The 26768-nt window shown below is 53.9% G+C and overlaps 1 protein-coding gene across 1 annotated transcript in view; it reads left to right on the forward strand.

Annotated features, from left to right (window-relative positions):
• Nucleotides 1-13264: 13264 nt before the first annotated feature.
• The window catches only part of TVP23A (trans-golgi network vesicle protein 23 homolog A), a 29160-nt gene continuing 15656 nt past the window's right edge, over nt 13265-26768 (forward strand). Inside the window, exons 1-2 of the mRNA XM_043560544.1 lie at nt 13265-13487; nt 13763-13842. Of these exons, the coding sequence (XP_043416479.1) occupies nt 13479-13487; nt 13763-13842 (89 nt within the window). The 5' untranslated portion in view covers nt 13265-13478. The remainder of the gene's footprint in view (nt 13488-13762; nt 13843-26768) is intronic.

The raw sequence follows: 26768 nt of genomic DNA on the forward strand, positions 1-26768 counted from the left end.
GTGGCTAGGTGAACACACTAACCGAGTGGGGTGGGGAGAAGCCCCCCACGCCCCCCAAAACCTCGGCAGGCTGACGGACGAGGGGCTGGAGTGAGGAATGCGCGCCTTTGGCAAAACGGTCAATATTTTCGTGTTGTCGGCCGACACGCGCTGGGTGTGCAGGGCAGGAGGAAGCGGAGAAAGGCCTTGCTGCTCCCAGCTGACACGACCATCAGCGTGTTGCACACCCTCAGTCCCTCCGCCTCTGCTTACGGAACGTCTCTTGCTCACCGGCCCCGCCACGGAGGGGAAAACAAACCCAGCCTGACCCCAAAAGACTCTCACGATGAGTTGGCACTGTCCACAAGCCACGTGGGAAAGTCCTTCGGTTAGAGTCGCGTCTGCCCCAGCATGGGGGATGGGGGAGGGGGAGAGTGGGCGGGTTAGGGGGTCCGCGCATCCTTTATCAGCACCTGCTGCCTGAGCTCACCCCCCCCCCGCCCCCGCCTTCCGGCCACATCCCTGCCCCTCTTTTATGACCGAGAGTGTGGAGCCGACACCCCGGGCCTCCCCTGCAGGCAGTGGGGACCCGTCCCTCTGAAAGCAGCCAAGGAGGGAGTGTGGCTGGTCGAGTGGAATACCACCCGGGTGGCTTGGAGACCACGTAGGGGTCCGACTCACCCCGGGTTGCTGCAGTCATCTTGATTTTAGCAAGCACAAGTCCTGCACCGCAAGTCCACGACCCCTTGGGTCTGGGCAGACTGGGAGGGTTGGTCACGCCGGAGCCCTGACCCTGTCCGGTCCCCTCTCCCCGCCCCCTTCCCCCAAACTGTCTCTCAACAACCTGGCCGTGCATCGGCATCATCTAGAGGGACTTGCAAAAAAATGCCGCTGCCCAAGTCCCACCTCGGACGGGTTCATTCAGAGTCTCCGGGGTGGGGCGGGGCGCGGGTCTGGTGAAAAAGTCTCCAGAAGATTCTAATGTGCAGCTGGGGTTCGGAGCTCCTGGGTCTGTGCCGGGTTCATTTGGGGATAGATGTTTTTTCCCTTCCAGATCAGGTGGGAGCTGAGGAGGGGTGAAGGAGGAGCCCTGGCCTGGGGTTCGTCGGTCATTCGTTCATTCACCGCTTGTACAGACAGCGACCATCATGAGTCAGGCCCTGTCCTGGGGCTGGAGATGCGGGCTGGGGAAGAGGGCAGTGAGGACCCATGTTCAATGTCGTGGGGACCAGGCCGTTAGCAAAGAGTGCACCTGGATACGTGCCGAGGAAGATGCTCTGTTGAGCCATGTGTCCAGGGAGCGGGGACCAGGGGCTGCGGCTGCCCAGATGCGGTGTTGTTTCCCTTGGGCTGACGTCACAAACCGCCACAGACCAGGGGGCTTAGACAACACGGATTTATTCTCTCCCAGTCTAGGCACTGGAGGCTAAAGTCAAGGGTCCCTGTAGGGGCTCTAGAGGGGACGCTGTCTCACACCTCTGTCCCAACTTCTGGGGCCTGCCGTGGATCCGTGGCGCTCCTTGGCTCGTAAACACACGACCTCCACCTCCGTGTCCACACGGCCTTCTCCGTGTCGCTCCGTGTCTCCACCTGCTTCTCTTCCCTCTATGTCCTCTCTTCTTCTAAGGACGCCGGTCCCTGGATTTAGGGCCCACCCACATAATCCAGGATGGTCTCCTTTTTAGACCCTTCATGACATCCACAAAAACCCTTTTCCCAAATAAGGTCACGTTCTCAGGCTCCAGGGGTTAGGACGTGGACACATCTTTTCAGGGACGACAACTCAACCTCCTCCAGGTATGGGCGGGCAGGGAAGGCCCCTGCGGACGTGTTCTGGTGGGAATCATCCTGAAGCCAATGCCAGAGTGAAGATGGCAGCGGGGGTGGGGGGGGCGGGAATCACAGGAAATGCTGCTGGGGACAGGGGAGTGAGGCAAGGGACAGAAGGGACCAGTTTGGGGTACACTATTGAGCAGATGACCCCTGTGGGCAACTGGCGCTCAGTCCCGCCAGGGGGCCTCCAGGAACCCACCCGCCTGCCGGTAAGGATGTGGGGCATCAACACACCAGGTCCTACAAGTCACTGGTGGGGACTTTACCAACCCCCACCCCGCCGCTGGGCCTAGCAGCTTCCGGAGGACAGAGGACACCCCCAAGCAGATCACGGAGGCTGCAGAAATGACGTTTGAGCCGCGGCCCCGGAGGATGCGACAGGGCCGTGTGACAAGTGTGCCAGAGCACGTGGAGGGAGGGCATGCCAGGCAGAGGAGACGGCAAGGGCAACCCTCCCCTCCCCCCTTCCGGGGCAGGAGCAAGCTCCCTGCATTCCCAGGACGGCAAGGGTGCAGGGTGGCCGCCTGGAGCCCGACGATGGGGGAGTTTCCGGGGCCCATCGCACAGAGTCAAGAGCTGAGATTTGATCCTGGATCCTGCCGAGGGGAAGCCTTTGGAGAGTGTTAAGCGGGAGTCCAGCAGGATCTGGTTACCGTTTGACAACAGTCTTATCCAGGATTTCAGGGAGTGGCAGGCAAGGGCGAAACGGAGAAATTGAGCCGGGAGGGCTGGGCTCTGTGTCATCCAGCTTCTCATCTGAAAAGGGAGGCCCCCTAGCTGGGCCTCGTCCCTTCAGAAGGGCGCATGGTGACGCTGAGGAGATCCCCGAGAAGTCCCGTGGGCACAGCGGGGTGAGGGGGTCCTGACGCAGGCACCTCAGGCGGAAGTGGCCGTGCCTGGACCCATCAAGTTCAAGGGGAGGCCTTTCTCCAGGTCTCTGCTAACGGCTGATTTTTTCCAAAAGTGAATCGAGCTAAAGCTGTAAATTCTGAGTGCCGTGTCCTGGAGGCAGATAGACCAACTGAGTCTGAGAAGTGAAGACGAGTCTTTGAGTCACCTTGGCCGTGTCCAACCAGCCCTGGGGGTCCGGGCTCTGGGAGGCAGGGGCTGTGGCCGACAGCTCTGTGTCCCTGCCTCGGCACTCACAGCTGACCGTGAGGAAAGCTGACTTGAATTCCGAGCCCCCAGGAGCGTGGTGTCTCCAGATGGAATCTGGGTGCGGCCGTGGTTCAGTTAACGCCCCCCATCTGGACATGCCCGGACCCCAGGTGCCTGTGGTCCCGTCTTGTCCACAGCGCTCCTCCCCAGCTATAGCCAAGAACCCCGAGTGCGGCTACAAGTGTCCAGGAACTGTGGATACTCGTTGAGCAAGGGTTTGCTCCGTGCCCGGCATCGTGTGAAGCACTTTACCCGAGGAAGGGTGGTTACAGTTCCCATTGCAGAGTCCCGGAGACAGAAACCCGGGGAGGCAGATGCACCTTGTAGCTTGCCCCCTCGCTCCCTGCTTTGTGCTCCTGGCAGGTGCCCGTGGTGAGGCTGCCCGGGCCTCCGTATACTGCCCGTGGTGCTTAAGTGCCAAGGCGGCTGGGCCGCGGACCGATTTTGTCACCGTGCCACATGGTGCTCCTCCGTTCCTCCCTGCCCCCAGGTTCGGGCTGAGTCAGATTCACCAGACCGGAACCCTCTGTCCTCCCCAGTTAGCCTCATCGCTGATGCCCCTCCTGCACACAGATGATCTGTTTCCCCCGTGGGCTGGGATACCCTGGGTACCCACCAGGAGAGCCAGCTTTCAGAGCTGGGGGTCCTGTCTCTCCCAGGGCCCCCCAGCCCCTCTGGAAATGAGGCTGACAGGTCCGAGGGCCCTGAACACCACCACCCGCTAAGAGTCCTTGAGTGACAGGCACGTCGGGATACATATAGATTGGGGGGGGGGGGTACGACCCACTTCTGTCCCTGGCAGCTTCAGTCCCCGCTAATGTGGCTTGTATGTCGACGAAGGAAGGCACTGAGCGGCCAGTGACACACTTAGGGTCATTCCGAGCCCAGCTAGCGGGTGGCTGACGTGGGGTGACGTACCCGCCTTCAGTGCATTCGATGCAGGGTGGGCAGCAGAGTTCGAGAAGGTCACCTGGAATAGGGTGGGCCTTCAACCCAATATGACTGGTGTCCTTATAAAAGGGAAATTTGGAGGCGCCTGGGTGGCTCAGTCTAAGTGTTGACTTCAAATCATGGTCTCGCGGTTTGTGAGTTCGAGCCCCGCGTCCGGCTCTGTGCTGACGGCTCGGAGCCTGGAGCCCGTTTCGGATTCTGTGTCTCCCTCTCTCTCTGCCCCTCCCCCCACTGGCGCTCTGTCTCTGCCTCTTTCTCAAAAATAAACAGTGCACAAAATTTTTTTTTGGAAAGGGGGGAAATTTGGACACAGACATGCACACAGAGAATGCCAGGTGAAGGTCGGTTATGGTGCCAGAAAAGTATTGGAAGTTGGGAGAGAGGGCCCAGAACAGATCCTTGCCTGGTGCCTTTGGAGAGACAAGCAGGCCTGGCAACGCCTTGATCTTGGACTTCTGGCCTCCAGAACTGTGAGAAAAACATTTTTTTTCTGTCGTCTAAGCTACTCAACTTGGGGTACTTTATCATGGCGTTCCTAGGACGTGAATACACTTTCCGCGGGATTTTGCCTAATAACACATGCCTGCACAGCCTTCCTTCTGGAAGCACGCTCCCGCCTTCCTCCCTGGGGATGCTGCCTGCTGCCTCCTGTTCTCACGAGTCCTTGTCACAGGGTGGGGTCCGCTCCTGGGCGATACGACCTTTCAGGAGCGATGGCAAACTTAACAGGTCAGAGAACGTGAATGAACAAACTCGTGGCTGGGTGGGGTGAGCCCTGTCTAAAGGGGGACAGTCCCTGCTCAGCTCCTGCCATGGGGGACACGGGCTCCGTGTTGCCTGAACTCGCAGTTTCTTGAGAGAAACCAGAAACGTGGATTTCCGAAACAAATGGTGACATCCGATCTTTGAATGTTGGCAGTCGACGCCCCTTTCTTTTGTCCTTTTCACCTCCTTGGGTCCAGCTCCAACATGTCTGGAGATCAGATCTGGCCCCGCTTGGCAACCTCCGGTCGGGACTGCACACCCCAGCCTTGGGTGACGGGACGGGCTGCGGGCAGGACGTGGGACACGTGAGGCTCTGCTGCTGGTGGGCTGTGCACACCTGCTTCAGAAACCTTCCTGAGCCTCAGTCTCCGCATGCATAAAATGGGTACCATCTCGCACACCTTGCTTACCTCCTGGGGTGGCCATGAAGGCGGAGGGACGCGGTTTATTTAGCAAACGGTGCGTGCCGGCAATGTTCTGACCGTGTGGCAAACCAGTCTTCTACTCCACCCCAAGAGCGCTCAGAAGGGGGTGCCGTGAAGACCCTATTTCGTTTGTACAGAGGCTAAGTGACTGCTAAATGACCCCCGGCTGACAGGCGGGGGCAACGGGCTTTGCGTCCAGGCGAGCGGACGGCCAAGTGTGTGCCCTTAGCCGACGCGTTTGGCTGCCTCTTGGGAGGCACTGAAATTCCACACGGTTTTGTCCTCTTTGCTTTTTTTATAAAGGGGGAGGAGGGGTGGGCACCCCTTGGCTTCTTCTTGGGGAGCTCTCTCTCAGCCAGCAGCTGCTGCCCCTGGAGGAACCGGGCGCGGGTTGTCACGGCGGCACAGGCTTCCTGACCCGTCTGGCCCGGGGCCAGTGTGCCGGGCCAAACAACCCACCGCCTTTTCTCCTCAGCAGAGGATTTCCCGTAAGCAGCAGCTCCCTGCCTGTTGGCTCACAGACCTGCCAAGACCCACAGTCAGGAGACTGCCCGGGCTCCTCCTCCACGGGGCTAGACGACATCTGGGGGCAGGGGAGGGAGGGTTGGCGCTTCCCAGCTGGGACCTGGGCTACGCTGCCCACCCCACCCCAGTGTGTGGCTGGTGCGTGGGTGTGAGAAAAACCTAGATCCGGGGGCGCCTGGGTGGCTCAGTCAGTGGAGCGTCCAGCTTCGGCTCAGGTCACGATCTCACGGTTCCTGAGTTCAAGTCCCGCGTCAGGCTCTGTGCTGACAGCTCGGGGCCTGGAGCCCGCCTCAGATTCTGTGTCTCCCTCTCCCCTTGCCCTTACCCCACTCGTGCTCTGTGTCTGTCTGTCTGTCTCTCTCTCTCTCAAAAATAAATAAACATTAAAAAAATAGTTTAAGCAAGAAAGAAAAGCCTAGATCCGGACCCCACCCTCCAGGTGGGAATCCAGGCAACCATTCACTTTGATCCCAAACACCCTCAACCACACAATGAGTGGAGATCTGCAACCTGGCACAACTCCCAGAATTGTGCCCTGTTTATTAACTTACTTTAAACCGGACACTTGTCAAACGTCCGTAGCGTGCCTGGCCCTGGGCTAGGTGGACAGAAGGAACACCTGCTCTTATGGAGATAATACCCTAATGGTGGAGAGGGGTAGATAAAGGGGGATAAAGATTGTTTAATAAAAAAAAAAACAAGACAACCAGAAATCATGGAAAGTGCCAGAAAGAGGACAAGACATGTCGAGGTCCCAGACCCTGGAGAAGGAACTGAGCAATTCGGTGAGGCACGAACCGGGAGTTAGGGAAGGCCTCTCTGAGACAGGCCTCATATTTTCAGTCCCAAAAAGACCTGGCAGGGAAAGCAGCAGGTGCAAAGGTCCTGAGGTAGGAAAAGAATTTGCAGTTTCTGAAAACCCTAGAGTCTGGCCAGTGTTACCAGAGCATGAAGAGTGACGGAAGGTGAGGTGGGAAAGGTCTGCAGGTCCCCTCCAAACGGGACCTGGGGGGGTATGATGGTGGAGACCATCTTCTCTAGAAGGGGGCAACTCACTGGACCTCCAGCTGCTAGGGAGATCCCAGCATGATGGTCCCCCCCGCCCAGCACGGGACCTGGGGGAGGCACCTGCCACTTTCCTGCCACTACCGGAGGAGACCAGAGATGCATGATGGGTAACAGCCACTGCCCCCTCACCCAGCTTCTTTAAAAACATCTTTTTTAACATTTATTTATTTTGAGAGAAAGAGAGACGCAGGGTGTGAGTCGGGGAGGGGCAGAGAGAGGCAGACACAGAATCCGAAGCAGGCTCCAGGCTCCGAGCTGTCAGCACAGACCCCGACGCGGGGCTCGAACTCCCAGACTGCCAGATCGTGACCTGAGCCGAAGTCAGACGCTTAACCGAGTGCGCCCCTAGGCGCCCCTCCCAGCGTCTTGACAAGGCCCAGCCTTGCTGGGGACCCACCATCTCTGTCCCTGGTCCCAGCCCTTGAGCAACAAGAGGCTCCCTCTGTCCCCTGATTCCTCCCTGGCCTGGAGGGATGGCATGCTGCCTGGGAGGCCAGTGAGTCACAGCAGAGCTTCGTGTCCCTTTTGTCCCCTGGCCTGGAATTTCCCCTCTTGGGGGAGTGCCCCACCGGCCTCAGCAAAGGCCTCGCCCACCAGGCCAGGGCAGATGGGAGCAGGAAGTGAGCTTCTGGAACAGAAGGAAACTTCATAGGACTTCAGAGAAGGAGGCCTCAGCACGGAGGGACTTCGCGGAGGGGACAAGAAGTGGCAGCTGCAGGAGGGAGCGTCGGCACACGGGCCCTCCATGCCAGGCACTAGGCAGAGGCCAACCCCTTGCTCCCATGGGCGGCACCCCCTGAGACCCCGCAGCCCTAGGATCTGCCAGCCTGGCCCCTGGTAGGGCTGAGGGTCTCCCAGGGGAAACTAAGGCAACTCAGTGACATGGACCTTGAGGGCAACAACAAATCACTTTTTAGTGTAAGTATGTCCCACGCAGTATTTGGGACATGCTTATTCTAAAAACTATCAGTTGCTTCTCTCACATTCAGATCTACCTGGTGTCCAAGGTCCCTCCCTGGTGTCTGGGCAGCTGTCCCTGTGCCTCTCGCCCTCCTGCCTCCCCCCAGATACTCCGCCCACTTCACAGGGCTCCTCCCACCCCACCCCACCTGGCCTCTGTCCTTCATGCTGGCGGCAGGGGCAGTGTGCCCAGGAAGGCAGAGCACAGGGCAGCTGGAGGAAGGTGGGTCCTTCTTGTGGGCTTCTCTGGGTCAGGGGGGACCCTGTCCACCTTGTCGGGGGCAGGCGGTGCCCGGGGTGAGCCCTGGATCTCTCCCCAGACAGAGCTCAGCTGTGCCCAGGCCTCTGTGAGATGGAGAGATCATCGCTTCCCTGGACCCTCCCGGGGCCCTTCACCCACTCGCTCACTCTCTCGCTCAGCTGCTCTAGGCCATGCACGGGTCTAGGCACATGGGCGCAGCACCTAGAGGGACACATGGGTGCCTGCCTCGCCAGGCCAACATTCTAGTTGTGGACAGACAAAAACAAGCAATTAAAAACAAGTCACAGAGCTTCTGGCTAAGTGCTCTCAACGCCCCAGACAAAGCCGCCTTATCCGATGTGGGGGCTGCAAGTCACCAGGGAGCCCCTGAGAAGGGCGAGGCCAAATGCAGAGACCTCCAGGAAAAAGAACAAGCAAAATATCTGTTTCATAATTTAATAGATTACATGTTAAGAGGATCACGTTTCGGGGACGCCTGGGTGGCTCCGTCAGCTAAGCATCCAACTCTTGATTTCGGCTCAGGTCATGATCTCTCAGTTCGTGAGATCGAGCCCCATGTCGGGCTCTGCAATGACAGTGCGGAGCCTGCTTGGGATTCTCTCTCTCTCTCTCTCTCTGCTCCTCCCCAGCTCGAGTGCACACATTCTCTCTCTCTCAAAATAAATAAGTAAACTTAGAAAAAAGATGATCATGTTTTGGCTATAACAGGTTCAAGAAAGGGAAAATTAAAACCAATTTCCCCTGTTTCTTTTTACTTTAAAAATTTTTTAATATTTATTTATTTAGGGGAGAGCACAAGCGGGGGAGGGGCAGAGAGAGAGGGAGACGCAGAATCCAGAGCAGGCTCCAGGCGCTGAGCTGACAGCAATGAGCCCGATGTGGGGCTCGAACTCACAAACTGCGGGATCATGACCTGAGCTGAAGTCGGATGCTCAACCGACTGAGCCACCCAGGCGCCCTGCATACAGCCTATCTTTGTACATTGACACACGCTGTACTACCCCTTTCCTTATGATATTGAAGGGAGCCCCAGTGTCTTACCATTTCACCTTAATATGTGGGCATGTAGCTCTAAACATATCTTGATAAACAAAGCTGCGGACAATTCCACTCATAGGTGAGTGCCCAGTAGAACCAGAGGTCCATTCAGCCACAGCCATGGGCGGGAATGTTCCTAGCATGATTCCTCGTCACCAAAAGGTAGCCAGATGTCCACTGATGGATGAAGGCATAAACAAAACACCCTCTATCCGTACAAGGAGTCGTACAGCCAAAAAGGAGCGAACCCCTGACACCTGCTACGAGGTGGATGAACCCCGTGAACATGACGCTGAGGGAAAGAGGCCAGAAGCAAAAAGCCACAAGGTGTAGGATTGCATCTCTACGAGGGATCCAGAAGAGATGAGTCGACAGAGAGACAGAAAGCAGATGATTGGTTGGCAGGGGCCGGGCGGTGACTAGTGTTTAGTATCGAATTTCCTCTCGGGGTCACGAGAATGTTCTGGAACGAGATGGTGGTGATAGTTACACCACGTTGTGAGTCTACTAAAACCCGCCACACGTTACATTTAAAAGCGTGACATTTTATGGTATGCGAATTCTATCTCGGCTTTTAAAAACCACCACGTCATCATTATGCCTTAAAAGAAAAAAATAAATCGTCATCCTTACTGTTAGGGATCTTGCCCAGCACCCCTTCTAGGGCTCATTCCCTGACTGGCCCATAAGTATCTTTATTTCCCATCGTTGTTTGAATCACATCCTAACAAGGTTCACACGTTGTGTGTGATTAACACATGGATAAAGGTCTTTAAACCAGAAGGTTCTTCTCCCCAGCTCTTTTCTTGCGATGTGTTCGTGGAAGGACCCACGCCCTCTGCCTTTGCATCTTCCCACAGTTTGGGTTCTGTCGTATCCCTGGGGTGGAAGATCCCACATTCCCAGTCTGGCTGGCAGCCCGAGCAGGGCACCCCAGTCCACCCCCAGGGGTGGCTGGCCAGTTGGTAGACGACAGGGAGCCAGGTGAACAGGAAGGGCTAGGCCGTTTCTGTAAAGCATTTGCTGAGTGAATGGGGGTGGTGGTTGGACACCGGGAGGTCCCCAACAAACCAGACCCTTGCAGGCCTCCTTTCCATGGAGCGTGGATTTCGCGCGGCCCTCCCACTGCGGCTGGGGCCATGCTTGGCCCTGCGTGGAGGTCAGGGCAGGACAGTGGGGCCTCTGTCCTCAGCCAGGTGGCTTACACCTGTCCCCTCCCATCAGGTGGCCGCCAAACTCCCATCCTGGCCCACAAAGCCATGCGGGACAGGACGGGCTACCCTCCGCCGGCTGGCCAGTTTGCACCCAATGCTAGGACACGGCCGGGTCCTTCCCTGCTTAGGGCCTTTGCACCTGCTCTTTCCTTGGCATCAGCACTTGTTCGCCACACATGCTGATGCTCGTGAGCTGAAAATGTGAAGTTCTGTGTCTCCCTCTCGGTGTCTCTCTGCCCCTCCCCACTCGAGCTCGTGCTCTCTCTCTCTCTCTCTCTCTCTCTCTCAAAAATAAGTACACATTGGGGCGCCTGGGTGGCGCAGTCGGTTAAGCGTCCGACTTCAGCCAGGTCACGATCTTGCGGTCCGTGAGTTCGAGCCCCGCGTCAGGCTCTGGGCTGATGGCTCAGAGCCTGGAGCCTGTTTCCGATTCTGTGTCTCCCTCCCTCTCTGCCCCTCCCCTGCTCATGCTCTGTCTCTGTCTCTCAGAAATAATAAATAAAACATTAAAAAAAAAATAAGTACACATTAAAAATGTTGTTAAAAAGTGGTTTGTTGTTGCCCTCAAGTTCCATTTCACTGAGCTCCCTTATTATTACTATTTTTAAGTAGGCTTCACACAGTGTGGATCCCGATACGGAGCTTGAAGCCGAAACCCTGAGATCAGGACCTGGGCTGAGATCAAGAGTCGGACGCCCAGCCAGCTGACCCACACGGGCATCCCACGGGCTCCCTTTTTTTTTACTTGGGAGATCCTCAGCCCTACTGAGGAGGAATGACAGGGCCACTGTCAGGGTGGGTCTTAACGAGCACCACCCACGGCAATGCAGGCCTAGGGATGACAGGCCTTGGAGGCTGCAGTTTTCGCCCTGCCAGATGTGGGGGACAGGCTTTTCCAGCCCCAGGTGTGACCCCCACCAAGCCTCTGTGCCAGCTGTCTCCCGCGGGGTAAGGATCAGAACATTCCAGCCAGGCTGACCCCCCTTCCCCCCCCACCGCACCCACCTCCCTGGTTGGGCTCTAGGCTCCGGAGTTAAGTCATGTCAGTTCACACCCCAGTTGCTGCTTTGTGAGCTAGGGCTCCTGGGGGCCCATCCGGGGGAGAGGATGGTGCTCAGTCCTCTGTCCCCGGGGCCATTTGCCCCGGGACCCACAGTAGGTGTTTGGGAAAGGGCCACCAAGCTGGGTGTGCAGTTCCTGTACTCCCATTAAGACAGACGTGTCTCAGTGGAAGGAGTGATTCTGATACGGGGCTCACTTCCTATGTGCTGCCCCAGGCCCCGCTGCTGATGACCACGAGTGGCCGTCACCAGAGCCGCTGTTTCCTGAGCCCCAGCTCTGAGGAGGGCATTCTCCATGTGCTTTCTCCAGGTCTTGCATCATCCTTGATGACGGGGCCGAGGGAAGGTGTGGCCCCATTCTACAGGTGTGGAGACTGAGGCCAGAGAGGTGAAGTCCCCTGCCCGAGACCATCCAGACAGGAAATGGTGGAGCCGTGTTCCCAGTCTGGCCTGCCCAGCTCCAGGTGTTGACCTCCAAGGACCATTCAGAGGCCAGTGGGCGCCTGAGCCTGGAGGCTCTTTCCTTGAGGTTGGTCTGGCCCCAGGGCCAGGGATCAGAGACGAGGCCGCTCTTTGAAACTGCACTCCACGCCCTCCTGAGCCTGGACGGGCAGAAGGTGACAATTGTCAGGATCCCAGTGGCCATATTCAGCGGTAACAGTGCGATGGGAGAAGGTCAGTGTTTCCCCAAAGTCTCTGCTCTCAGAGATTCTGAGAGCCCATACTAAAGGCAGATGCCCAGGCCCTGGCCCTGGAGATTCAGAAGGCCTGGAGTGGGGCCCCGGAATCTGCCTTTGAACCAGGAGACCCAGGTAAATCCATTGCAGCTGATTTCAAAGTCAATGATGACTTAATTCCCTGCAGAACCCAGGTGTTCCCCACCTACCCCTCAAATTCTACTGGCTGACCCTGCCGAGGGCCAGCTGGGAGAGCATTTCTTCCTGGGGATCAAATGCTGAGCCCCCAGGTCTGGCCCTGGTATCTGCACCCTCAGCCCGTGCCCCGATGTGGACAGGTCAGGAAGGGGCAGAGTGGCACGACCTTGTATTTGTGGGGTGACTTCCACGTGGCAGAGGCACAGCTATTTCTCAAGGCACCCCCCAACCAGATCGCCAAGAATGAGTTTGTCCCCAAATGGGATTTCCAAGGGGGGTTTCCTACCTTCTCACCCCCGTGGGGACTCTCTGAGCCCCAACTTAACAGATAGCAACAGCTGGTGACTCTCAGAGTCGGAGGAAAAACCCCTAAATGTTTTGCAACGGCTTCTCACCTCCACCTGCCCTCCCCTGAGTGTCCCACCCCAGGCAGCTGGGGACTAGTGGAGTCAGGAGAGGGGGAGGGTCCTTGTCCTGGGCCAGGAAAGACTTTCAGGTGGCCAGCCTTCCTTCCTGGGAGATACCTGGGGAGGCCTTAACATCCGGAATCACTACCATCACTGCTAATAATACTTATTTTGTGCTCAGTGTGTCTGGCCCCCGGATGAGTGAAGATCTCACTGTGCGCAACAGTGGTTGTTGGTTGCAGCAGATTCACCTGTTGAAAGACAGGTCCCAGAGTCTGCATTCCAGGCCTTCCCAATCTCCAGGGCTGGGCCTGGAAATCTGCTTTTCATAATGGTCCGGGGGGGCGGGGGGGGGGGGGTGGTGGTCAGAATTCTTGCGATCAGAGACGTTTGGGAAACATTGGCCTTCTCCAGACGCCGAATGAGGCTGCCCATCACTGGCATTCGTTCACGATTCGCTAGTTCGCTAACCCATACGACAGTTATGGGACCTCCGCCTCATTCACTGGCCCACCCGCTCTGTGCCTCCCAGAATCAGTTCGTGGTCCCCAAATGCGCCTCTGAGCCCGAATCGTCCCCTCCAGGCGGCTGCTCGGTCCTCCATCCCTCCACTCTGGGCGACAGCTCTTTCTTTCCTAGGCGCCGTCCGCAGTGAGCCCCGCCCCCGGACCCCCGCCCCGCCCCCGGACCCCCGCCCCGCCCCGCCTCGCCCCCGGACCCTCGCCAGCCCCGCCCCCGGACCCTAGCCAGCCTCGCCCCCGCCCGGTCGGCCGAGCCCACCTCCCCCAGCCCGCGACTGCGCTCTGGGCCCTGCGCGCCCCGCCTCCACCCGCGACCTGCACCGAGGCAGCACCGAGGAGCGCAAGCTCCCCCCGCCGCTCCCCACCGGGCCCAAGGCAGCGAGAGGCGGAGTCCTTGAGCCTGGGCTGTGGGCTCCAGGTGGGCTCTGGGGAGAGGATGAAGCAGGTAGGGCCGCGGGGAGGCCGGGGGCAGGAGGGTGGGGGAGATGACAGGCGGAGCCTGCGGGAGCGCTGGGGGAAGCGAGGAGGAGGGATGAGGAGGAGGGATGCGCAGGCCGGGGCCTGGGCCTGGGCCTGGGCCGGACCCCAAGTGGTCCTCCTGGACCCAGGAGGGTGGAAGGCCTGGGATTGCAGCCGCGGGGGAGGGACCCTGCCAGCGAGGGGGTGGGGTGGGGATGTGCACCGCCTGCCTGCCTGCCACCTCTGTTTGGTGTCCCCCAGGCCCTGGTGGACGATACTGAGGACGTGTCCCTGGACTTTGGCAACGAAGAGGAGCTGGCCTTTCGGAAAGCCAAGATTAGGTATGTTAGGGTCCCGGCTTTGGCAAGCATCACCCAAAGCTGCAAATTCACTTAATCACATTGACTCACACACCCACCCATTCATTCATTCATTCATTCATTCATTCATTCATTCAGAATGTGTTGAGCACCTAGTGTGTGCCAGGCATAGGACTAGGGACATACCCTGGGCAGATCAGACAAGGTCCCTACCCTCCTGGGGCCTAAAGTCTGGGGTGCTGGGGGAGTAACAGTGAACAGGCATATAAAGATGGTCATGAGATAATGACAAGAGTATGAGAAGATTTGGGAAGAAACTCAACAGGTGATGAGGGAAGGCCGTGCAGTCCAGAAGGGCCTTTCTGGGGAGGTGGCATTTGAACTGTGACCTGAATGCTGAGAAGCCAGCCATGGGAGACTCTGGAGGAAGACTGTTCCAAGCAGAAGAACAGCAGGTGCAAAGGCCCTGGGGCTGTGTTGGAAGGTTGGAGAAAGGCCCCTGTGTCTGGGGGTGGTGGGGAAAGGAGAGGGGTTGGCAGGAAGCTGGAGAGCGGGACAGGGGCTTAACTTTTTACTCTTACCCCTGCGTCAGCACCAGGCAGACTGACATAGTATCCTGGGTTGAGTCACTTGCCTACCAGAGATCTTCCCAGAAGGTGGCAGGACTAGGGTGTGAGGAATGACCCACAGACATGGTTGCCGATGACCCGGGCAGCTGCCACATCTAGAAACGCCTATGGCTCAGCCACCCTTATTCCCATCTCTCCTTCCAGCCCTCCGAGTCAGCGGGTGGGGGTCTGGTGCCTACCTGCCGTTCCTTTTCAGTTCTCGATCCAAATCCACTGAAGCCCAAATTGGAATATGACTGCACTGGGCTACTACGACAAATTACTATAAACTTGTTGGCTTAAAAAGAGCAGAAATTTATTCTCTCACGCTTCTGTAGGCCGGAGGTCCAAAATCTGTGTCACTAGGCCAAAAAAAGGCGTCGGCAGGACCATACCCCGCCGGAGGCTGTCGGGGAAAATCCGGCCCTTGCCTTTTGCAGCTTCCGGTGGGTGCGAGGCCAGCACCGTAGCATCTCTGAATCTCTCTCCGCTCCATTTCACGCTGCCTTTTCTGTGTCAGACGTCCCTGTCTTCCTCCGCTAGGGTTGCTTGTGAATGCATTTGGGGCCCGTCCGGATTATCGAGGATAAGCCCTCCATCTCAAGATCCTTCACTTAATCACACAAGCAGAGTCCCTTTTGCCACGTCAAGCGACATCCACAGGTTCCAGGGATTAGGACCTGGATATTGGGGGAGGGGCATTCTTCAGCTTGCCATAATGACCCGTGACTAATTGTCTTTCAGGAAAGACTCTGTAATGGAACTGGAGTCCTGGGAGAAAATCTTATAGAGCATCCGTACTCATTATATGGCCAACTCTGGGCTGGTGGCCGGGACTACATAGCATACAGGACGCACTCCCTTCCTTTATGGAGTTGTCCAGTCTGGAGCAGGGATGGTCAACCCCAACATGGCCGACATCTTGGGCTGGATGATTCTTTGTTGTAGGGGTTGTCCTGTGCATTGTAGGATACTAGCAGTGTTCCTGGTCTCTACCCACCGGATGCCAGTATTATCTTACCAGTAATGAATCTAGACACTGCCAGGTGTCTCCCTGGGGGCAGACTTGCCCCTAGCTGACAATTGCTGGTGAGGGGGTAATGGGCATAGGTGTTCCCGTGGCTGTTGTGTCTCAGTGTTTAAATGCCGTGGTGGGCAAGAGCTTGAACAATTGTCCTGGTTAGGGGAGCGGCGGCAGCTGAGACCTGAAGGGTGGGGAGGAGTTAGCCAAGCAGGGAAGGCAGGAAGGGTATGACACGCACTGGTTTGGAGGTGAGAGCATGAGTTTCAGGAGTTGACAGTGGTTCACTGTGACTCAAGACCAAGGACACTGGGAGGGGTCTGAGCAGAGGATGCTGCCAGACCCCGAAGGGCTCGTAAGCACAGTTGTAGAGCTCTGCTGTGCACTAGAACTTTCTGTGAGGACGGGAATGTGCTATATCTGTGCTGTCCAATATGGTAGCCACCAGCCACCCTGTGGCTCTTCACCATTTGGTATGTGGCTAGTGTGAACTTTGGGCGGAACTTTGGACATTTGATCTTACATTGTTTATTTATGTTTTAAAGATTTTATTATCTTATTTTATTGTTTATTAATTTATTTTGAGAGAGAGCGTGAGCACAGGTAGAGAGAGAGGGAGGCAGAGAGAATCCCAAGCAGGATCGGCACCATCAGCGCAGAGTGTCACATGGGGCTGGAACTCACAAGCCGTGAGATCATGACCTGAATTGAAATCAAGAGTCACACTCTACCCACTGAGCTGCCCCGGTGCCCATAAAGATTGTATCGTTTTAAGTAATCTCTACACCCAACATGGGGCTCGAACTCACAACCCTGAGATCAAGAATTCCATGCTCCACCAACTGAGCCAGCCAGGCGCCCCTAATTGTATTTAAATTTCACTAACCACATACAGCTACCATATTGGACAGTGCAGTTCTAGAGTTTGGTCACCACTGTAGAGCTTTGCTCCGGGCGGTGACAGGATCGGAGTTGCAGGACGGAGGATGGACAGTAGAGGAAGGTGGAAACAGGGAGCCGAAGCTTGGACCGCGGTGCTGGCAGGGGTGATGGAGGGCAGTAGGGGTGCCCAGAGGCACATAGGCAGTAGAATCAGCCAGCCTTGGTGATGGTCAAGATGTAGGGTGGGGACAGGGACAGTAAAAGGGCGACGCCCGGGTTTCTGGCCTAGTGATCGTGGCAAAGGAACACTTCTGGGGTCACGGATGTTGGGTTCAGGAAGTCCTTGTTGGATTGTACTGGAATGTCTACTAGCCGGGTCTCTTGGGCAGCTGAGGAGAGAGGCTGAGAGCTGGAGGGATCATCTGGGCAGCATTCAGAGGTCAGGGCGGCCACAGCTCACGAACCCAAATGTGTCTCAGAGCCGCCAATCCCAGAATCCTCTGGTGTGCCTCATGCAGGTTTCTGGGCCCAGCTCTGCACCTGCTTAACCAGATCCACAGGGCATGGGCCTGGGAACGCGAATTTAAAATAGCATCTCTCCTTGACTCTGATGATCAAGGATATGGAGATGGCTGGAAATTCTTGAGGATAAATGAGCTCCTGGATAGCAGGGCGGAAAGGGGGTTCTAAACGTGGTCAATGGAGGGGTTTCACGGGGTCCAGGAACCCTCTGAAAACTAGTGTCTAAGTTTCCTATGTGTTGCTTTAGGAAAAGGATTGAGACTTTTATTAGATTGCCGAATGAGCCCAGATCCAAAGAAGTTAAGAGTCACTGGTACAGGGCAAGAATCACTTGGGAATGTCCTGTTGAAATGGATGCCAGGTTGACTTTGAAGGGAGGTGACGTGACGGAAGGGGCCCTATAGCAGGAGTCTGGGATATTGGGGCCACTTCTTTTACTGCTTGCTGTCTTTGTGGTTTTGGAAAGGTCACCTTGTTTCGCTGAGCCTCCTTAACCTGTCTTTAAAATGGGTATAATTGTACCAGCTTGACCTCACCGTGTGGATTTTATACAGTTTGTTGAGCACATAATTAGCCAACATCTGCTGGATATCAGGTGCTGAGCCATGGGGTAGAGACCAGACCTGTTCCTCCCCTTCCTGTCCCCAGTTCTAGGTCATCGAGGTGCAGTGTTGTGGAAGGGGGTCTTGGAGGGGGGGGGCACCTGGCAGTATCAGGGGAGGATGCGATCCCACAGCACACCTGGGCAGGTAGAGGAACTGTTAGCCAAGTTCTCTGAGTGTGTGTGTGTGTGTGTGTGTGTGTGTGTGTGTGTTCCTCACTGGCTTCCTTTTCCTCTTTCTTTCTTCCTCCCTTTTCTTTCTTTCTTTCTTTCTTTCTTTCTTTCTTTCTTTCTTTCTTTCTTTCTTTCTCCCTTTTCTTTCTTTCTCCCTTTTCTTTCCTTTTCTTTCTTTCTTTCTCCCTTTTCTTTCCTTTTCTTCCTTCTTTCCTTTCCTTTCCTTTCCTTTCCTTTCCTTTCCTTTCCTTTCCTTTCCCCCTCTCTCTTGCTTTCTTTCTTTCCTTTTTTTTAATCGTGGAAAAACCCCACAACCTGAAAGTTACCAGTTTTAAGGACTTTTAAGCCTACCATTCAGTAGCATTAAATATATTTGTGCTGTTGTGCAGCACCTCTCCAGAACTTTCTTGCAGATCTGAAGCTCAGTACCCATTAAACACCTCCCCCTTTCCCCCGCCCCAGTCCCTGGCAACCAGCTTTCTTTTTCCTGTCCCTGTGAATGTGACAACTTCGGATACTTCGTGTAAGTGGAATCAGATAGAATCTGTGCCTGGCTCGTTTCACTTAACATAAATGTCCTTGAGGTACGTCCATATTTTAGGAGGTGTCAGAATTTCCTTTTTAAAGGCTGAGCAGTGATATACCACACTGAGTCCTTCCGTTTTTCTGTCGGTGGACCCTGGCTTGCTTCTTGGGTTTAGCTCTTGCGAATAGTACCTCCAGGCACGTGGATACACACATATATCTTCCAGACGCTGCTTTCAGTGCATACCCAGCTGTGGAACTGCTGTGTCCTGAGGAAATTCTGTGTGTAATTTTGGGGGGAACTCCCGTACCATTTTCCATAACGCTTGTATCATTTGGCAATTCTGCCAGTGATGGGCAGGACTAATTTCTCCACATCTTCACCACCACTTGTTATTTTCTGTGGTTTTTTTTTTTCATAGTAGCCGTCCCGATGGATGTGGGGTGTCTCATGGGGTGTCGATTGACATTTCGTTGGTGATTGTTGATAAGAATCTTCTACTGCGCCTGTTGGCTATTTGTATGTCTTCCTTCGAGAAATGTCCATCCAAGTCCTTTGTTCAGGTCTTTTTAAACATTGTCCTTAATGTTATTCATTTTTGAGAGATGGAGAGAGACAGAGCGTGAGTCGGGGAGGAGCAGAGAGAGAGGGAGACACAGAATCTGAAGCAGGCTCCAGGCTCCGAGTTGTCAGCACAGACCTGGACGTGGGGCTTGAACTCATGAACCGGGAGATCGTGACCTGAGCCAAAGTCAGATGCTTAACTGACTGAGCCACCCAGGCGCCCCTCTTTGCTCATTTTTTAATCGGGTGGAGTTTTTGCTGTCGAGTTGTAGGACTTCTTTATATACTGTGTATGTTAATCCCTTATGAGATACGTGATTTGCAGATATTCTCTCCCATTCCATAGGTTGTCTTTCCACTCTGTTGATTGTGTCCTTTGATACACAAAAGTTTTTTAGTTGGACGTAGTTCTCTTTGTCTGTTTTTACCTCCGTTATGGTTGCTTTTGGTGTCCTATTGTGTTGTGTGTGTTTTAAATTGGAATATAACTCACATATCATAAACCAGCTTTTAAAGTTTATGTTTTTTAATTTATTTTGAGAGACAGATAGAGAGCAAGTGGGGAGGGGGCAGAGAGAGAGAGAGAGGGAGACAGAATTCCAAGTAGGCTTCACACCATCAGTGCAGAGCCCGATGCTAGATTCGAAGTCACAAATCGTGTGATCGTGACCTGAGCCGAAATCGAGTCAGATGCTTAACCGACTGAGTGCATAGACCACCCTTGTAAAGAATACACCTCAGTGTGGTTTTCAGTATATTCACGAGGTTGTGCAGCCATCTCCACTGACTGGTTCCAGAACTTTTTCATCTCCCCAGACAAGAACCCTGTACCCATTCAGCACTTACTTTCCCCACGTCTCCCCTCGCCCAGCCCCTGGCGACCATCCATCTACATTCTGCCCCTACAAATTTGCCTGCTCTGGACGTCTCATAGAAATGGAATCACCCAACCTGTGGCCTTTTGTCTTTCTTCTTTTGCTAAGCGTCATGTTTTCCGGGTTTGGCCATGTTTGCACATTTCTTCGTTCCTTTTTATGTTCCTTTTTTTGTTTTTCCATTCGTAAGTTGATGGCCATTTGCATTATTTCTGCTCTTTAGATCTTTCAAAAAAATTTTTTTAATGTTTATTTATTTTAGAGAGAGAGTGCAAGCTGGGGAGGGGCAGAGAGAGGGAGACACAGAATCCAAAGCAGGCTCCAGGCTCTGAGCTGTCAGCACAGAGCCCGACGTGGGGCTGAGATCACAAACCTTGAGATCATGACCTGAGCCGAAGCCGGACGCTTAACCGTATGAGCCACCCAGGTGCCCCTCTGCTCTTTGGTTCTTACGAAAAGTGCTGCTGTGAACATTCGTGTACAAGTGTTTCTGTGGACATTTGTTTTTCAGCTCTCTAGGGCATAAACCTAGGAGGGAGATTGCTGAGCCCTACAGCAGACTCTCTGTTTTAACCACACTGTGTTACAGACCCGCTTTGATTGAGTACTCTGGGCTTCCATCCACCTCGAGGAGTAGGAAGAGCCCAGACTCGAGATCAGACAGACCCAGGTTTGGATCTTGAGTCCACCCATCTCCAGCCAGGGTTCACTGAAGTCCAGGCCTGCCTGTCAGGTCATTTCCTCCAACCCATGGGCAATTCCACACTACCAGTGGGCAAATACAACACTGCCCTGGGAGACCCAGGACATTCCCAGGAAGACCTGATGGTAACCCTGTACTCGCAGTGACCTTGACCAAGTCAGAGCACCTCCTAGATCCCCATCTTCTTGTCTGTCCAGTGGGGATCACATTGGCTCTATTGTAGGGTTGCGTAAAGGGGACTAGGTGAGGCGAACGACGTATATAGCCGGCTGAGTGGGACCCCTGGTGCCTTGTGTGGCTTTCATAAATGGTGCCTGTTATCCGCCTTCTGTGTGACTTCCGTGTCCTGCTGCTGTGGGCAGGGCCAGGGTGGGGGCGTGTCCTCAGGTGGAACAGGACATCACACTGCGGCTGTCCCTGGAGCAGGAGACTGTCTCCTGTTGAAAGTTATGTCTATACTCTCAAGGCACCGTCTTTACACAATGCGCGTAGACCCAAAGGCCATGGGGTCCCGCGGATCCCCCTGAGTAGGGTGGTTTCCTCTTGCCACGGACAGAGTTCTTACATCTGATTTTGGTCCTAATTGTCAGAGCTGGTTTGTTGGCGGGGTTCAGTCGGTGTTGCATGGCTGGTCCTCACCCGGCCCAGGGTCTCGAGTTGAGGAGGATGCTGTCCTGTGGTCCCAGATGCCCCAGGGAGTCACATGTTAGCGGGGGCCAGGCCCTCAGGCAAAAATCACCAGGAGTCAAAACTACCCCCACAAATCCCTGACCAGTCCGTCCAGCAGAATAATGTTCTGCCTCTCAGGAAGCCTCTCCACTGTCGCTTTGTGTTCCCAGGCGGGATATAAAGCCTGCTCATCCAAATGAGCCACCGATGGAATTGTTGGCTGTTTTTGAGGGGAAGTTAGAGGGAATGAAAAGTAATAGTAATAGCAAACACCGACCCCGCAATTACGATTCATTTAATCTGTATCGCGAACCCGTGAAATGGATACGATGGTTTTTAGTGCTTTCAGGGTGAACGCAATTGACAGACTGGAGGGAGTTGCTCAGGGGCGCGCGGCTAGGAGGCTGCAGATCTGAACCCTAGAGTCTGAATCTTGGATCACACCCTGCTGAGGGGGCCAGATGCTCACGCAGGGAGGGACACTTGGGGATGAACCCTGGGAACAGCACTTGTAGGGCTTCCGTGGCGGGGGGGGGGGGAATATGTTACATTGCCCCCTGTGTTTGTGGGAGTGCTGCATTGCTCCCGGTGTTCAGAGCAGGTTTTCTTGACGTCAGCACTAATTGCTATTTGGGATCGATAATTCTGCCTTGTGGGGGTTGTCTTGTGCATTGTACGATTTTAGCAACAGTAGCATTGCACCCTATCCCCAAGTGACAGCCAGGAAAGTCTCCAGAGTGGCCAGATGTCTCCTAGGGGCAAAATTACCCCTGTTGAGAACCCTGATTGGGTTATTCTCCCTCCCTCCCTCCCTCTAGGGTTTGGATTTGGATAAGTTAAATTTGCATTTGAGGGAACTCAGAGCATTCCCAACCCCTCTACGTTTGACATTGACCCAAGGGAAGCTGGTGGGGTGAGAGGTAAGGAAGGAGCAGTCGGCATGTGACCACAGACAGAGCCTTGGTGGCCACCTGCAATGCTCTGAAATCAACACAGGTGCATCTCTAATTGCCACACACACACACACACACACACACACACACACCCCATGCTCCAACACAGAAAGGAGGAGAAGAATTTTGGTTTTTCTTTGTTGTTATCCCAGAAAGTGTTCGCCTCAGTAATTGAGGACCCCTCCCCTGGACCCCTGTCCCCAGTGACCTTGGGGAGGTCGTGCTGCCCCTCCCCCCACTCTGAAATCTATTTTAAACATCTAGAAATACAACACGTAAGCAGGTCCCACCAAGAGCTGAGGGTTTAATTTTAAGGAAGGTCCATGATTACCAAGGAAAACAGCCTACAGAATCAGGGAACTGGACAAATTTCGGTTCTCTTTGATTAGAGCACAGAATTCATATTTTGAAATTAACTCCTGTATCAACAGCAGCCTAACTTCCCCTTACTTACATTTCTTGCTAACATGAAATCGATTGCATAAGCCCCGCCAACAATAAAATCACCAGAAGGAGATTTTTGCTCAAGTGTGGCCCACACAATCAGGGAGGGCACTGGAGGATGGTGGTCAGGTTCTGATGTTTGATATCGGACAGGAGGCTAACTGTGAGGACCCATAGGATTTAATTCACTCATTCATTTATTCTGGGCTGATGCTACTGACATGTGGGGCCAGACGTTCTTTTTTTAATTTATTTTTTTAAGTTTAGTTACTTATTTTGAGACAGAGACCGTGTGAGTGGGGGAGGGGCAGAGAGCGAGAGAGAGAGAGAGAGAGAGAGAGAGAGGGAGAGAGAATCCCAAGCAGGCTCCACAATGTCAGCGCAGAGCCTGATGCGGGGCTTGAACCTGAGCCGTGAGATCATGACCTCAGCCGAAACCAAGAATCAGATGCTGAACCGACTGAGCCACCCGGCTGCTCCCAGGGCCTGACATTCTTTGTTGAGAGGACTGTCTTGTGCACCGTAGCAGCGTTTCTTGGCCACTACCCCACTGGATCGTAGCGGTCCCCGAGTTGTGGCAACCGAAAATGTCTCCAGATATTTATTGCTTTTGCAAAAGGAGCAAAATCACTTCCCTTTTGAGAACCACTGGTTTATTCCTGAGCGCACTTCATTTGTTCGTTAAATCAACAGAAACTTTCTAGAGCCTCTGTGTGCTGAACACTGTGCTGGGGGACACAGAGAAAACCAGACAGGCCTGGTTCTGGTCCTCACGGAACTTACATTTTAACTAAGGAGAAGGCAGTGACCATCTAAGCAAGTATCTATTAAACAAAGAAACTTTAGAGAGGGATAGTCCCAGGAAGGGAAAGCCAGCAATGTAGGAAGTGAGGAGTGAGAGGGAGAGACAGTTGGAGATTGATTAGGAAGATGGACATGTGAGGCTTTGAAGAGCCCAGTGGCGAATTTGGAATTTCATCTGCGTCTGATGGGCGATGTTTGTAGAGATTTGAGCAGGGAGGGGACGGTGTGATCTGACCGACACTTGAGAAAGTTGCCTGTGACTGGCATGTGGCCATAGGGCAAGGGTGGAAGCAGCGAGATGTGTTAAGAGGCTGGTGAAGGGGCCAGAGTGGAAGTTGCTGGTGGCCTGGACTGGCTGAACTCCAGGCACACGCTTGGGGACTGGGCTCAGACGGACCTTTGTGCAGATTCTTCCAGCTCCGGGGGTGGGAGTCCAAGGTCAGAGAGAGATGGTTGGAAGCGGTGGGGCGGGGAGCCTAGATGCAGGTCTTGGAGCCTCGGGGTCCCAACTTCATCAGCATCTCCGGGGACCTCAAAGAAGGGGAAAGACTTTGGGTCCTCAGGCCCTGTCCCTGAAGGTGCCGACTCAGTCCCTGTGGATATGGGTGTGGAAACCTCCGGAAGCACAGCTTTTCTGTGTCCCAGGCCCCTCGGGAGATTTTTCTTGGTTGTCCCTTTGTGGATGATAGGGAGCGTGCCCACTGTCTTCAGCACGGGAGGGTGGGTACAGAAACCAAGCTTAGCCCTCAATTGTGCCCGGTGGTGCTCGTGAATTTCCTTAGTAGAGACCAACTCAGTGGGTCTGGGTGAGAATGTGATGGGCCAGCTCCGGGGCCGGCCCTTCCCCGGCCCTGAGGAAATCCTCTCACACCGGGGCTCAGCCTTGGGTGTCCCGGGGCGGCCTCGTCACTCCTCGCTCGTTACAGGAGCAAGGTACTTTCGGGGTGACTCAGACGCAGCCACAGCTCGTTGTAGCAGATCCTGACCTTCTTCCTGCATTGCAATACACATGACTCTCTGCCCTGGATTTTAAAGTACTTTACAATCGAAATTGCAGAGGAATAGTCAGGGGTACTGATTCCAAGCCTCCGACATACTCTCTTAGGCCAGGAAAGTGTTTTAAATGAGTTTGATTTTACCTATTTATTTACTTGTTTATTTATACATTTTTTTATGTTTATTCATTTTTGAGAGAGGGAGAGAGACGGAGCGTGAGCGGGGGGAGGGGCAGAGAGCGAGGGAGACCCAGAATCCGAAGCAGGCTCCAGGCTCTGAGCTGTCCGCACAGAGCCCGACGCGGGGCTCGAACTCATGGACTGTGAGATCATGACCTGAGCCGGAGTCGGAGGCTTAATCGCTGAGCCACCCTGGCGCCCCTAAAAATTACTTATTTCTTAAACAACTTTGAAGACCAGTTCACAACATGTGTATGTTGATTGCAAGTTTAATTCCATGTCCTTGGACAACTTAAACTACAGTTATCATTGCAACATTAGTCATTGTTTGGGCCCCAAATTGACCCACAAACACCTGCATACATACACATGCGCAGCAGTGACGAAACTTACTGCTCTCGATGTGATGGTTTGTGGGCCCCAGAGGAAGAAATCATAAAACACAGCAACAGCATACGTTGATAGAAAATAATATTTTGGGGGCACCTGGGTGGCTCAGTCGGTTAAGCGACTGGCTCTTAATTTTGGCTCAGGTTGTGAGCTCACGGTTTGTGAAATCAAGCCCCACGTCAGGCTGACAGTGCAGAGCCCGCTTCGGATTCTCACCCTCCCTCTCTGCCCCTCCCCTGCTTGTGCTCTGTCTCTCTCTCTCTCTTTCTCTCAAAATAAATAAACATGAAAAAAAATTTTTTAAAGAAAATATTTTGAATCAGCATCCTGAAAAGGACTTAAAAACCTTTCTACTTTGAAATAAATTCAAACTTATCAGAAAGCAAGAACAGTACAGAGAACTAACACATGCCCTTGACCTGGGTTTACCAGCTGTTAATACTTTGCTGTGTGTGTGTGTGTGTGTGTGTGTAGGTGTGTATGCATACCAACCCAGGATTACCCACTGCATTGAGTTATTCTGGAATATTCCTAGCCTTTCTTTTTTTAATTTTTTATTTTAGAGAGAAAGCACGCGTGTGAGCAGAAGAGAAGGGCAGAGGGAGGGAGAGACAGATGACAGAGAGACTGGAGAGAAGGGGAGACAGAATCCCAAGCAGGCTCTGCACCATCAGCACAGAGCCCCATGTGGGGCTTGAGCTCACCAGCTGTGAGATTGTGACCTGAGCCAAAATCGAGAGGCAGATGCTTAACCGACTGAGCCACCCAGGCACCTCTCAAGCTCTGTCACTGTTGAATAGGTGGCCCAGAAATGGCATTTTTTGCCCTCCCCCACCTCTGAGCTGCACCCCAGCCCCCAGAATGGTCTTTGATTCTCTTCGCCAAAGAGCCCAGGGTTCCTTAGAGAGGAGCCTGTTCCATATCTGGATGCAGAAACCGCTCTGTCTGGATCTGGCAAATTCTTTTGTTGCCAGAAAGAACAAGTATGTTTTGAAATGTCACACAGATTCTAAAGAACCTAGTTTAACAGGGCTCCCACGGGCCGTGCTGGTGATTCGGTATCTGCTGAACGAATTAACAGTTAAGTTCATTAATGTGAGTTAATATGACTTCTGTTCTCCCATTAAATAACCTACAAGTTGGGCCCTACCACCCACAGCCTTTCTTTCCAAGGTGCTGTAAGATGCACGTTCAGTTATAGCTGTTGGGGGTGTGGGGCAAGAAATGAATACCATGTTAATAATTGTGTCCATTTGTGCGTACGTCCTGATTCCAGAAACGTTAAAATGGCCAAAATGGAAGGAAAGACCAGATTCTCTCCATTTTGTGGATGAGGCAGCTGAAGCTTCCAAGATTCAGGCAAGAGACCCAACCTCACACAATAGCTAACATTTGATGCCTTCAAATGCTGCCCTTTCTGGCAAAATCTAGTAGCTCTTGAGAAATAAAAGCACATACATGGGTGAGTTAGGTGAATTCTGCTTTCTATTTTCAGTGCCCAAAGAAAGCACCCCACTCAGATCCAGGGTAAAAACAAGTAACAATACAGATTTCTTACCTTGTTCGACTTCTCTGAGGTGCCTGCCACCTGCTCTAAAATACCTTTGTGCTGGCTTCTACTCCAGCCTTCTGGAAAATCAGTCCTTTCTCTCCCTCGGTTAATAACTCTAGGTCTCCCATTTAAAAGAGGTGAGCGTAACAGCATCTGCCCCCACGGCCTCAACCCCCTACCCCCACCTCTCTCCAAGTAAGCCTGGGACCCTTCATTTTACCACCTGGATTCTTAGAGGAACCTGACTCTCCTTGTCCTTCCTCCCTTTGAAACCACCTGACAAAACATAACGTGGGTTACAGTTAAAACTCTTCAACATTAGAGCCTGTATCAGTTAGCTCCTGCTGCATAACAAATTACGTCAGACTTAGCGGGTTCAGACAGCAAACATTTATTATCTCACACTGTGAAGGTCAGCAGTGTGGGAGCAGCTTAGCTGAGCGGTTCTGGTTCTGGGTCTCATGAGGCTGCAGTCAAGTGATTA

Source organism: Prionailurus bengalensis, chromosome E3, assembly GCF_016509475.1.
Source record: "Prionailurus bengalensis isolate Pbe53 chromosome E3, Fcat_Pben_1.1_paternal_pri, whole genome shotgun sequence".
Lineage (NCBI taxonomy): Eukaryota > Metazoa > Chordata > Mammalia > Carnivora > Felidae > Prionailurus > Prionailurus bengalensis.